This window comes from Arachis duranensis, chromosome 8 (genome assembly GCF_000817695.3).
Source record: "Arachis duranensis cultivar V14167 chromosome 8, aradu.V14167.gnm2.J7QH, whole genome shotgun sequence".
In the NCBI taxonomy this organism is placed as follows: domain Eukaryota; kingdom Viridiplantae; phylum Streptophyta; class Magnoliopsida; order Fabales; family Fabaceae; genus Arachis; species Arachis duranensis.
In genome coordinates, this window is record NC_029779.3 from 47180608 (window position 1) to 47194951 (window position 14344).

General features: G+C 29.7%; 1 protein-coding gene and 1 pseudogene across 1 annotated transcript in view; one reads left to right on the top strand and one right to left on the bottom strand.

Annotated features, from left to right (window-relative positions):
* Positions 1 to 9508, top strand: part of LOC110274879 (uncharacterized) — a 17194-nt pseudogene extending 7686 nt beyond the window's left edge.
* An 873-nt stretch (positions 9509 to 10381) lies between these two features.
* LOC110274740 (uncharacterized) overlaps positions 10382 to 14344 on the bottom strand; it is a 5089-nt gene continuing 1126 nt past the window's right edge. Inside the window, exons 2-4 of the mRNA XM_021129917.2 lie at positions 13838 to 13885; positions 13554 to 13626; positions 10382 to 10588 (exon numbers count right to left, since the gene is read on the bottom strand). Coding sequence (XP_020985576.1) covers positions 10382 to 10588; positions 13554 to 13626; positions 13838 to 13885 — 328 coding nt within the window. The remainder of the gene's footprint in view (positions 10589 to 13553; positions 13627 to 13837; positions 13886 to 14344) is intronic.

Here is a 14344-nt window from a genome sequence, read left to right on the forward strand (position 1 = left end):
GATCTATATCTGTCATCTCTATTTGCCAATCTATATCTGTTATATCTATTTTTCGATCCATATCTATTATCTCTATTTGCATATCTGTTATATCTAATTATCGATCAAAATCTGTTATCTCTATTTTCCGATCTATATCTGTCATCTCTATTTGCCGATCTATATCTGTTATCCCTATTTGCTGACCTATATCTGTTTTTCTATTTTCAAATCTATATCTATTATCTTTATTTTTAGATTTATATCAATAATTATCCGAGCTATATCAATCATTATCACTTTTTGTCAAATCTATATCAACTATCTTCCGAGCTATGACTATCAACGATCTTCAATCAATTATCCATTCGCGATAAATCTTCAATTCAAAGTCGCATCGTTTACACATGCGCAATCAAACACAATCTTCAATCAATTATCCATTTGCGATAATTCTTCAATTCAAAGTCGCATCGTTTACACATGCGCAATCAAACTCAGTCTTCAATTCCAAACTATGACTATAAACAGTCAACAAACTCAATCACATATCATATAAGTACAAACACTTATCCATTCGTGACAACTCTTCAATTCAAAGTCGCATCGTTTACACATGCACAATCAAACTCAATCAAATCACCAAACAACGGTGAACTAACTCAATATTCTCGCCCAACCAATTCACTTTTATCAACATCGTCTCAGCAACTATTCAAATTAACTACTCGGTTTTATGAAAAAACCTAACCGTTGCATCTATAAAATCAACGGTTCAAAATTTCATTGGAAAAATCAAAGGCACAATCAATGACAAGACTACTACATTTTCCAATACACGTTAACTTCAAATTACGTCTGAAAATTCAAATTATTCATTATTTTAATAAAGTAAGTTGATCTGGGGGCTCCATACCTATAACTCAAATCGCCGAGTTATAACTAAAAAAAAAAGCTCAACCTGCTTTATCAAAATATAGCCAGGCTAAGCTTGGGGGCTATGATACGACCGTTACAAATCCGATGTCATAATTCGGCATTATATACAATAACTCGGCATTATGCACCATAACTCGGCACTTTACGTAATAACTCGGCATTATACGTTACAATCAGACATTATCACTTGTTAAAACCTATTAATTGCTCTTCAATTCAGATGATCAATAGAAACATAACCGACCTATTTTATCTCACCTATAAAGGTATGATATTTTATCTTCAAAGGAGACATTGAATTCTCAATACTGACTTAATCTTCGGAGTGCCTTTGCAGGTACACTCCCCCCTTGTTCCTTGCTCACGCTCTGCGCAATTGGACATCTCCTTGGAGAAAAGCTTGGACTTCCACAAAAGCTCAAAGGTCGGCACCGAAGATAACAACTCGGCGTCAACTCCTAGGAACCGAGCTCTCCCTTCAGGTATCCATACAAGAACAGTATTGATAGTGTAGAATAATCTTTTCTATCATAGTTCAATTTCATCTATAATAATATTCCCATTAATGTAGATGATTTGGCATTACTCTAGGTTATTTGATTAATTATCCTTGATTAATTTTTACATTGTTCATCATGAAGATTATAATAGGAAGTGTTCAACCACCCTCGTTGTGAAATCAGATATGCTTTGATTTTAGATAGTTTTACATTGGCACCCTCAAAATAAGGGGTACTTAGTCTTTTCTGTTGTTGGAATTTTGGTTTTCTCTAATTTGCGATTTTTGTCTTTCCTCTTTCACAGAAAAAAAAATATCCTTGTCTCGATAATCTCTTTTTTGATGACAAATATGATTAAACATAATTAAAAAGAGAGTGTATGAATAATTTGTCTCAAAATTCAGCAAACTCTTTCCTATTTATGATTATCTATTAATCAAGTTTAATAGCTTAAAGCTGTGAAACTTAATCATTTACAAAAACACCACACATATGCCAAAGAAATACTAGACATAGTTTGAGATGTATGACCATTAAGTATCAAAGCAATAAGATAAAATATACCGGAGCAACAAACAAACATATATAAAGTATATATCAGATCTTAATTAAGAGAGATATCAAAAATCAAAAGAATAAATTAATAAGTTCATAAAATCATAAAATACATAAATCAAATAATAGCTTAGTTTAATCTTTATTTTTTTCCTTTTTTATCATTAAAGAGGAAAATAAAAAAATTCAAACATAATGAAAAAATTATGAAAGATTTAGAGACATTTATAACTGATGTAAGATTAAAATTTATCTATTCTATTATATAAAAATTAGGTTTTTGCACTTAATGATAGAGCTGATGTGGCATGCTTCGGAGAGTATTTTTCGATTTAATTATTTTAACTCATTCAATACAATTTATTGTAATGACTTAATTATTTTAACTGATTGATTTGATTAAATATTTAAATATCAATATAATTTATTATAATATGTATTACTTAATTAATTATACTACATTAATTGTAATTCATTATATTAGTGAATTGGATTTTTTATTTATGAAGTCTAAAATAAAATAAATAATTTATTATTTATTCTAATTAAATTCATTAAATTTAATTATATATTATATATGAATTAACGTTAATTTATAAATTATTTTATATTATAATATTCAATTAAATAAATTGTAAATTACTTTAAATTATATATGCACCGAAAAATGGATTTAAATGTGGTTTATATAGTATAGATAGTATTTAATTAAGAACGGTATATTTTTAAGTGTTTTAATATGACTTAATTATATCAGCTAATTAATTTGATTAGATATTTAAATATTAATATAATTTATTATCGTATATAATACTTGATTAATTATACTACATTAATTGTAATTCCTTATATTAGTTAATTAGTTTATTCATTTATAAAGTCTAAAATAAAATAAATAATTTATTATTTATTTTAATTAAATTCATTAAATTTAATTATATTATATATAAATTAAAGATAATTTATAAATCACCTTATTTCCTTAGCTTTTTATATTCTGTAGATTGTTAAGTTTTAAGTTTTATATTTCCGTAAGTAAAAGTAATATAAAGCAAAACTTTAATTAGATAGAATTTTGTTCAAATTTTCAAAACTTTAAGCAAACTTTGTTAAATTAATGTTTAAGTTCTTAATCTTCTCACAATTTTTTATTTTTCGGCAAGAACATCATTTGTAGCAGTAGCCAAATTTCTCATTTTTAAATCTTCTATTTCTGTTTTCGAAAACTCATTTTTGTGTTTCAAATCGCTAAAGAATTCAGCTTTGCTTAATTATTCCTCGAGTTTGCCATTCTTCAATTTCGAAACTTCATTTCCTTTTTACATTTAATATATTTTTAAAAAAAATTGCAGATTTTTTAATTAAATATTCAATAATAAAATGTAATTGGTCAATTATAAGTTTAGTAAAATTTACCTCATCATAATTGATTTGATCTGCTATGAGACAAATTTAGACTTTATGATCAGAGTCATCTTTCTCAATGTTATTTTCGAGATCCTCCCATGATGCTATTAGCACCTTATTCTTCTCCCTTTTGTTGGTGTCTTTTCTTTTTTATGGATAGTCAGATTGATAATGGTCGGATTCTTTGCAGTAATAACAGATAATCTTGGTGTGGTCTCTTTTAAAATTCTTTGAAAAAAATTCTTTTTGTTTTTCACTTTATTTCATTATTCTCTTAAACCTTCTAGCGAAGGAGATGAGTTCATCGTCAGAAAGATTATCTTCTGATTCTTCATTTTAGATGAGATCTTGGATTTTAGTACAAGATCCTTTTTCTTTGGTTCATGATGAGTTGTTTCATAAATCAACGGTTTTTCTCTCATCATCGTAAGAGATTTTTTTCATATCATTGCCTTCAGCAATTACTATGCTATTGGTTTCCATTCTTTGGTGAGACTTCTTAGAATCTTTCTCACAAGCTCTTCTTGAGTGTGTTTTTTTTCCATAACATCAATATTATTAATGATTACAAAGAGTGAAAAGACAAGGGTAAAATAGACTTTTTTCTTTGCTTTCAAATAAGTTATAAAGAGCATTTAATGCTCTCAGCACGGATATCAAAACGACTCCCCTAGTAATGATTGGGGGCATCTCACGCACACTAAAGGCGTGGATCTCGTCAACAGAACCAGAGGCAGAGGAGAACCATTACCCGTGAAGATACGAGTAATTCGAACGTACCAACCGTAAGCCTCACGGCTTGTCATGTTGGGGCACTGTTCAGGCCCAGTCCAATAAGGGCCAGGGGTCCATTCTACGGACTACCAACCCGACAAGTCCTCGACTCATACACAAAAAAGTGACCCACGCGTCACTTTACCTATCAATGAAGACCTGAACAGTTGGCAGAAGTTTTCAGACGGACAAGCTCAAGTCAGAGGGCCCACTCAAATACAAGGTATAAATGGGGAGGGACTTACCCCTTCCCAGAGGTACGTCACCTTTACCCTAATTGGTCGCCTCATCGTACGGACGCTTACTTTAGTATGAGAATATTCTTATAGGTGGCCCTATCCGTCGATCCACAGACGATCAGAACATCACCTCTTCTCGTAGAGATCGCGCCCAAATCCAAAATCCTTCCTACTCAACCCATTACTCACAATTCGATATCCATCTAATCCCTCGTTCTAACGAGCAACCGAACAATTTTAAAATAAAATGTTTTTCAAATAATACGAAACCACTCCTTTATTATTTTTTCTAATCAATCAATTAAAACTACATAGACATATATGATATACACGTCTTACATGTATATGACACATCCTTTTTAGTTTTTCTAATTTGAATGGAATTATTATTCATTGGCAAACAGTATATATATTATTTTTTATATTCGTGATATCCCGCAAAATAAATAAAAAAAAAACAATATAACACATTAACATAAATAAGATATTATAATAGAGTTAAGAACTAAATGTTTTATCCAATAGTTAATTTGTTTATTATTTTTATCTGTAATAATTAGGACTTTTATATATGTTATTTAATATACAAATTTTGGCAAAAATTTAAAATTTAAAAAATAATCAATTATAAGCCGGTCCCAAGCGCGGATAAAGGAGGGGGGTTGTGTTAGGTCTTCGGCAACCAACATAAAAATATAGCTGAACCCCTATGACATGAATCAAAGACATTATTGCGCTAAAGTTAGGTCGTTGTCCGGAAGCAACACGCCGTATGGCTCGAGTACGGTGTCAAAGTAAGAGCCGCTGCATCGGTGCCTGGATGTAATGTTAAATGAGTAAGAATTCTCGCGTTTTCGTGAACGGACGAGGGTAAATAAGCTAGTTCACAAAGTAAAAGGTAAAGCTCGAAGCGACAAAATGTTGAGATTGGGAAATGAAACATAGGCACTCTAACAGAAAATTCCATGGAGGTGGTGGATACCATGATAAGGAGGAAGATTAACATTATATGCCTACAAGAAACGAAATGGGTTGGTGCAAAGGCTAGGGAGTTGGATACTTCTGGTTTCAAACTTTGGTATACAAGAAAGATGAAGAATAGGAACGGGGTTGGAATAATTGTGGATAAGCAGTGGAAGAAGGACCCAGTGGATGTCAAGAGGGTGGGAGATCGGATCATCTCTATCAAACTTGTAGTGGAGGGATGTGCTTTCCATGTGATTAGTGTCTATGCACCGCAAGTGGGTTCGGACGAACAACACAAGATAAGGTTTTGGGAGAATTTAGAGAGTTTGGTTCAAGGCATACCTTTGGGAGATAAGATTTTCTTAGGAGGAGATTTAAATGACCATGTTGGGATAGAAGTGACTGGATATGGGAGTATTCACGAAGGCTATGGTTTCGGGGTAATCAATACCGAGGGTAAAACTATTTTAGACTTTTTCTCAACCTTTGATATTCTCATCGCAAATACATGTTTTAAAAAGAGAGACGAACATCTTATAACCTATAAGAGTGGCATGACAAGCTCTCAAATCAACTTCTTCTTGTTGAGGAGAGTTGACCGAAAATTTTGCATTAACTGTAACATTATCTCGGGAGAGAGTTTGACAACACAACATAGGGTGCTCGTCATGGATTTTTGCATTGAGCAAAAGTTGAGAAAAAGACATCATACGAAGAACCCAAGGACGAGGTGGTGGCGGATGAAAGGTGAGGAACAAAGAAGTTTCCTAAGACGGGTAGGAGAAGAGGCAAAGTGTGATGGGAATGGAAGTGCGGAAGAGATGTGGAGGGAGATAGCAGAAGTTATCAGAAGAACAGCAAAAGAAAATTTTGGTGAATCTAAAGGAATAGAACAAAGAGACAAGGAGTCCTGGTGGTGAAATGCGAGTATACAAGAAAAGATAAAGATAAAAAGGGAATGCTTTAAAGAGTGGTCTTTATGCCGCAATGCAAATAATTGGGAAAAATATAAGGCGGCTAAGAAAGAGACAAAAGTGGCTGTAAGTGAAGTAAGAACAAGAGCATATGAGGGTCTCTACCAGTCTTTGGGCACGAAAGAAGTAGAAAAAGGTATATATAGAATCGCAAAGAGCCGGAAAAGAAGAACGAGAGATTTGGATCAGGTTAAGTGCATAAAGGATAAGGATGGAGAGGTGTTGGCTCAAGAGGAGAAGATTAATGAAAGGTGGAAGAGCTACTTCTACGAGTTATTTAATGAGGGACAGAAGACTCTTCCGAGCCTTGGTCGATTATGCACAAGGGAAGAAGATCAAAACTTTGACTATTATCAAAGGATTCGATACTTCGAGGTAAAAGAGGCTCTAAAGCAGATGAAAATGGCAGGGCAGTAGGACCTAATAGTATCCCGATTGAGGTTTGGAAGGGTCTTGGAGAAAAAGGCATCAACTGATTAACCAAGCTTTTTAATGATATTTTAAGGTCAAAGAAGATGCCTGATGAGTGGAGAAAGAGCACCTTGGTACCTATCTACAAGAATAAATTGGATATACAAAGTTACGAAAACTATAAAGGGATTAAGCTGATGAGTCATACGATGAAGTTATGGGAAAGGGTGATAGAACGGAGGTTGAGAAAAGAGACACAAGTAATAGAAAACCAATTTGGATTTATGCCAAGAAGATCTACCACTGAAGCGATATACCTATTAAGAAGGATGATGGAGAGGTATCGTAGTAATAAAAGGGATCTACATATGGTATTTATTGATTTGGAAAAAGCGTATGATAGGGTACCAAGGGAGGTCTTATGGAAGGTTTTAGAAAAGAGGAGAGTAAGGATCACATATATTCGGGCAATTAAAGACATGTATGATGGGGACACAACTAGTGTGAAGACTCAAGGTGGTATGACAGAGGAATTCCCTATTGGTATAGGATTACACCAGGGATCATCCTTAAGTCCATACCTTTTCACATTAGTCTTGGAAGTACTCACAGAGCACATCCAAGAGCCTGTGCCATGGTGCATACTTTTTGCCAATGATATCATCCTTATAGGAGAGTTAAGGGAAGACCTAAATAAGAAGTTGGAGTTATGGAGAGAAGCTTTAGAAGTGTATGGTCTGCGCATAAGCCGTAGCAAGATGGAATATATGGAATGTAAGTTCAGTTTGAGAAGGGAAAACCCTAATATAGAGGTGAAGATTGGAGAAAACATCCTACGAAAAGTTAAAAGTTTTAAGTATCTTAGGTGCATCATACAGGATAATGGAGAGATTGAACAGGATGTAAATCATAGGATCCAAACAGGTTGGTCAAAATGGAGGAGTGCATCTGGTTTTATATGCGACAAAAAAGTGCCTTTAAAACTTAAAGGTAAATTCTATCGCATCGCTATAAGACCGACTATGCTGTATGGTACGGAGTGTTGGGCGGCTAAAGGGGAGCACGAACATAAGCTGAGTGTGGCAGAGATGAAGATGTTGAGATGGATGAGTGGTCATACGCGATTGGATAAAATAAGGAATGAAGATATAAGGGAGAGAGTTGGAGTAGCACCCATTGTGAAAAAGATGGTTGAATCGTGTCTCAAGTGGTTTGGACATGTGAGAAGAAGACCGATAGAACATCCAGTCAGGAGGGTGGATGAAATGGAAGATGGACAAAGGGCGAAAGGCAGAGGAAGACCTAAGAAGACCATCCAGGAGGTGGTCAAACAAGATCTACATGTAAACAGTCTCTCTGTAGACATGATACATGATAGAGCACAATGACGTCGTTTGATTCATGTAGTCGACTCCACTTAGTGGGACAAGGCTTTGTTATTGTTGTTTATATAAAGAGAAATTTTACATAGGATCTATTGGCTCCTCATACTTTCTATTTTACATAAATAGAATACTCCTTACTTAAAAGGAAAACTAATTAGTGTTACCATAATTATTAGAACTGAACGGTTAATTGAGATCGAATTATCGGGTTACTAATTTAACCAATGTATCATTAATTTATTCGATTGGTCTGGTCATAGTTAAAATAAAATATAAAATTATAAATAAAATTAAAAATCAATAATTAATATATATATATATATTATAACAATTAAGTTTGAGGAGTTCAAATCTTTTTTTTTTTGGTAAAAAAAAAACAATGGATAAATCAAATACAAAAAGTGATCTCAAAGTCAACTTCATAGGATAAATTTGGAGGTTGACCACATTTTCCTCAACAAACTAAAAACCAAATTTAAATCTATTTTTACAACAGTAAATTCATCTCATTGAAATTTTTTTTAACAATAAATTTAAAGTTTAATTACTCTATTGGTCCTATAATTGACACAATTTTTAATTAGGTTACTGTACTTTTTTTTCTTTTAATTGAGTCCTTACACCAATTTTTTTTAATTGCATCTCTACACTTTTTTTTTCTATACCAATTTTTTTTAGTTGAGTCCCTATAAAATTAAGTCAATTACTACTAAGAGTGACCTAATTAAAAAAAATTGGTGCAGGAACGACCCAATTAAAAAGAAAAAAGTATAGGGACCTAATTAAAAATTTTGAAAAACTATAAGGACCAACAGACCTAAATTTAACTATGAAAATTTTCAGCAACAAAAAAGTTTAGCTAAGTAATTATTCGATAAGATAGAAGCAACTCAAATTCAACCACAAACAAATTTAATTAAAATAAATGATTATTTTGGTAAGACAATAGCAAATTTAAAATTTAAATTTCTGCGTCACATTCAACTTTTGGTAACAAAATCGGGAATACATGTATTACATGAATTACAACAATAAAATTAAAATAGAAAAAACAAAAAACAAAAATATTTGTGACAGACATAGAACAACTACCACAACTACCAACCAGCCCCTGTTGTTGCTTCTGCTTTATCATTATGAGTGTCTTTAACTTGACAATTTGATTTAATTTAATGCATTATTCTTGTTGTATGATTCCATTAACTAATTTATTACTTTACTTTATTTAATTTGCACTTGAAGCCATTTGATTACTACTTCACATCATGGTTAATTGGTTAGGTTTGGTTAAAGATTTAATTTCTATTCTTTTCCTAACGAAATAAATGTAAAATTCTCAGTATATTTGGATAATAGAGAACGTTGTTGACATGACATAGTTGTTATCTTCCATTGTCTTCTTTGTACTCTATTCTTTGATGATTAGAAAATATTTTAACTAAAACAGAATTCATATTATGTATGGATCAGACTCAAACATTATTCCCAATTCATGTTGTATGAAGTTATATAGTCCTTTGAAGTTAAGTTTAGATTGATGTGATAACTTATAAAAGAGTGCAAGTGGAATTGAAGAAAGAAGAATCAAATGCATAATCCCATAAGAAAACAAAACATTATTCTTATCTATGGTGAAGCTATCTAAAGTATTAAAAAATATTTTCCATCTCACTCTTTATGTTTATATGATGCTATTAATAAAACTTTTTTATTAATGTTATGAACCAGAATAAGCGACTTTTGTTAGCTGAGAAAAAAAATTTAGAAATAAATTCTATATTTAAAACCCTATTTCCAAAACATAGGCTATATAATGTTAAAAATCATTGGAATAACTGTGGGAAAGATGGAAAATATGTGCCAAATGAGAAAAAAAAAAGTCAAAAAACATCCGAGTAAAGTAATACTATGTAAAAATCAGAACTCAACATATTCAAAGAGTGATCACTTATATTATAGGAACATATAACATATAATATATTTATTAAGTAGTTGATTCATGTATAGTGCAAGAATAAAATTAGTAGTAGGTATAACAAGAACATATGTTTGTGGTGTCATGAATCATTGTAATCTTCTTACTAGTTGGGTCAAAATGTAACACAAACTAAAACAAAAAGAAAAGAAAATTACAATAAAAATGATTTATTTAAAGGCAGTTACTATATTTTTTCTCATTTTTTATTTTACTAAAACCATATTCAAAATAAGATGATAAATCAAAACTATATATATATATATATATATATAAACTAATTTAAAAAGCAATGTTTTCGGTAAAGCAAAGACATTATATGGTTTAAAGACATATAATCATCATTATTATTATGATTGGAATTTCCAAGGGTGAAAGTTGTTGAATCTAAAGATTCTACCAATCTAGGTATCCAAACAGCCTCTCTTACTTGCTTCAATGTTTGTATCTGCGATAAGCTTTCACCCATGCATAAGATATCAATCTACACTCAACAAAATTCAAGTTTATTTAGAATTAACTAACTAACATCAATTAATTAGACATTGTCTAATAAAACATCAATTTAATTTTGATGCACAGTGAGTGCAAAATAGTAATTTTACACGTACATTCAATTACATAAAGTTACATAGTAAAAATAACTACTTTTTACATTGACAATGTAAATGATCATTTAAAAAAAGAGAAAGTATAGGGAACCAATGACCTAAACGTACAATGTGTACAATGGAAGTTTAAGAAGCATTAGAGATATGATTATTAGTGTTACATTGTCTTGAGTTCGATCCTTGGTGAACTCCAAAATTAATTTAATTTTTTATTGAGATGTTTATTATCCTTGGTATCCGGATGGTTATCCTTGGTATCGGATGGTTATTCTAGATAGTATGGTGATGTTCATTTTATTCATAGACAAAGATTTAACCCATTGTACACATTGTACACTTAAGCCATTGGCTCCCTAACACTACCCTTAAAAAAATAATTGTACAAAATGCGTTACACTATCAGTGCATCAAAATTAAACTCATATATAAAACATATTTACAATATGTAATTGAAATATAAAAGAGATTTGACATATAACCTTCTTTTCTAAAATATGTTTTATTTTATTCAATTCATAAAACAAACTACTATTTGTAATGTTTGAATCTAAAATTTTTAGTTAGAATGAAAAAATATTTATCATCTTAATTAATCTCATTTATTATTATTATTATTATTATTATTATTATTATTATTAAGCTCTAAAAAGACAAGGACCCCATGCATGAAATTTGGTTAATTGACTTCATAATGGAACTAACATTTCAAAGTTTTATTTGAAGATTTTAAAACTTGGTTAATTTAATTGCAGCGATTAAAATATAAAAAATTGAATTATTATTGGGAACTAAATTTTATTATAAATTTATTTATTTTAAAAGTTTAATCTGTTAGAAAAAAAACATATAAATTATTAGTATAACTCGATCTAATAAGCTCAAATACAATCAAACGAATCGAGTATACCTATAGAAAAGTTTATATCTAAGAAAATGGACTCGATTCTGTTTTACGGAGTTACACAACTATCTATTGTGAAAAACTCATTTCTTATTTGAACTAATAATTTATTAACACGATAAAAATTAGATTAAAAAAAAGAGAAAAATACAAAAAGAAATTGATTAAATTTAATTACAAAAAAAAAACTTAGGCACATAACATTTCTTAAAATCTAATTCCACCACAGCTTAACAAATTCATTTTCCTTTAATTAGTTTATATTCTAGATCGTTTGCTTTGATTTATGTATTGTTTCTCGGTTTCTTATTAGATCCATTGCTCAATTATAAGAAGGAAAAAAAATGCAATTACCATGGATGGATGTTGAAATCTAGATTTTAGACATATATAGTCATGATCCTAACTCATCAGCATTTCCATTTGTTATAACTTTTTCATCACCCGATCGGAAATACTTCACTTCAAGCTTCGAGGCTTAAAAAAAAGTAGACGAAACATTTCAATTTAAACCTTACCCTTCATATATATATCCTAATATGGCATATCATTAACTATAATAAGCACTTGCTATGAAACTATATATATGAAAGATATAGTTATTGTTAATTATAATCATTCCGAAAAGGATATATTTTTATATTACATCTAATTTTTTAGATAACTATTATAAAATATAATTATTTTTATTATCATATTAATTATACGTAATTAGATAAACTCATAAACATATAAAACTGATTTATGAATTAAAAAAATATTTATTATATATAGAATAATATTAAAAAACTTTTTTTTATGTTAAAGTCAATCAATTTTTTTAAATTTATTTGATTTATTTTAAATTCTTAAACTTCCCCCCGGGGCTTACTCTCTCTTTCTCCTTCCCTTAGTTTAACCAGTAATTAACTCAACTAACAAAACATGAAAGAAAATTAAACACTTTTTTTTTTCCTCATGCTTCATTTGAACAAGTCTAGCTAGCTAGTAATATCTCATCCAAGTGATTTCCGTATATATACTCATCCAAGTGATTTTCATATATAATTATGCTATGTGGGTATAAAAATCAGTTATTAAAATTAGCCACCAATATAAAATACATATTAAAATATAAATATATATTAAAAATAAATTAACTACATATATATTTATATACCACTCTCATGCCATATAATAACCACATCTATGAGCTGAGTTTCATATTTTCACTGATAGACTTCTTTATTATCAAGTGAAAAGTGATGATATATATATACATGAAATTAATACATTTCTCACCTTCTTTAATGAAGGTCATTATTAATCATGTGTAAAAGTATCTAGTATATATATTCATAAGAAAGAACTTTATTGTTCTCAAAACTTAATAATAAATTGTGTAAATAGTATATATTAGTATAAATTAAATATGGCAAGTAATAAATTAAAGTACTAGTACTACTATACTACTCTGTCATGAGTGACCTATGCTCGGCGCTATATGTACACTACCAGTACTATAAAGTATTTAATTAATTAAACCCTATTTTTTCAGGGATTATTGTGTAGTTATGAAGTATATATTATATTATTATTATAATTAAGAAAATAACATTTAGAGTTCATTCTTATTTTTTATGTTAACCTTTAAAATTAAAATATCACTCAATAAGGGGTCATAATACTTTATGAACCCTATAATTTTGTGACCTACCTTAATTATTATTACAGAAAATTTCTCAACACTTGAATCTGACAATGCATGCTAGAAGATAGATCGATATATCATATGATCACATAGCATGACACATGTAATGATGAGAAATTGTCATTTCATCACTGACCAAATGCATGCATGCTTTTGCTTTTTGTTAATTAATGATCAAAGTAATAATTAAAAATGGAATTTAATTAATTAATTAAATTAAATAAGAGTAAGGGAGAAAAAGTTCTACCTCAGCTTCGTTGGAGAGACCAAGTTTTCTAACAAGATATTTTTTAACCATGAAGACCGTCATGTTTTCGTCCCTTTTCCAACACAAGCATATATAAAAATTATTAAAATAAAAAGTTGATAAAAATAAATAATTAAACAAGGAAAATAATAAAGTCAAGGTTAGCTTTTTTTACCCCCTCATTTCAATGGACAGCATGATTATTGATTAGCAATGTGGAAAAATTGTGATGATGATGGATGTGATAAGTTATGCATGCTAACTTACACCATTATTATTATTACCTGATTCTAATGTACGCCTTTGGTATCTGAGGCAAAGCTTCTCCTCTTCTGACATAGTTGAAAGTTGAAACACCATCCATATATATTCAAATAATTAATATAACTAACACTCTAATAATACTAATAATCAAGTGTAATTTCTTATATATATATGTATATATATTATTTAGTATCTTATGTGATGAGACCAGGAATACAGAATATACAAGTGAAAACATTGAACAATATATGAGTAATAATTATATATATTCACAAATTAATCAAATTCTATTGAGTGTGACTCGTAGTAATTCTTTATTAAAAAATAACTCTGATGATCAATGAGTAATTAAATAAAATAGAATAGTTTATTCAAAAAGATCTTTTTTATTAATTTTATTTTTCAGTTATTTAATCTCTTTATCTCACTAAGTTTTATATTAGTTAAATTAGTAAATATCTATATATTTAGATGCAACAATAAATTATTGTTTGTAAATTACAAAAATATATAAATTAAACTAACAT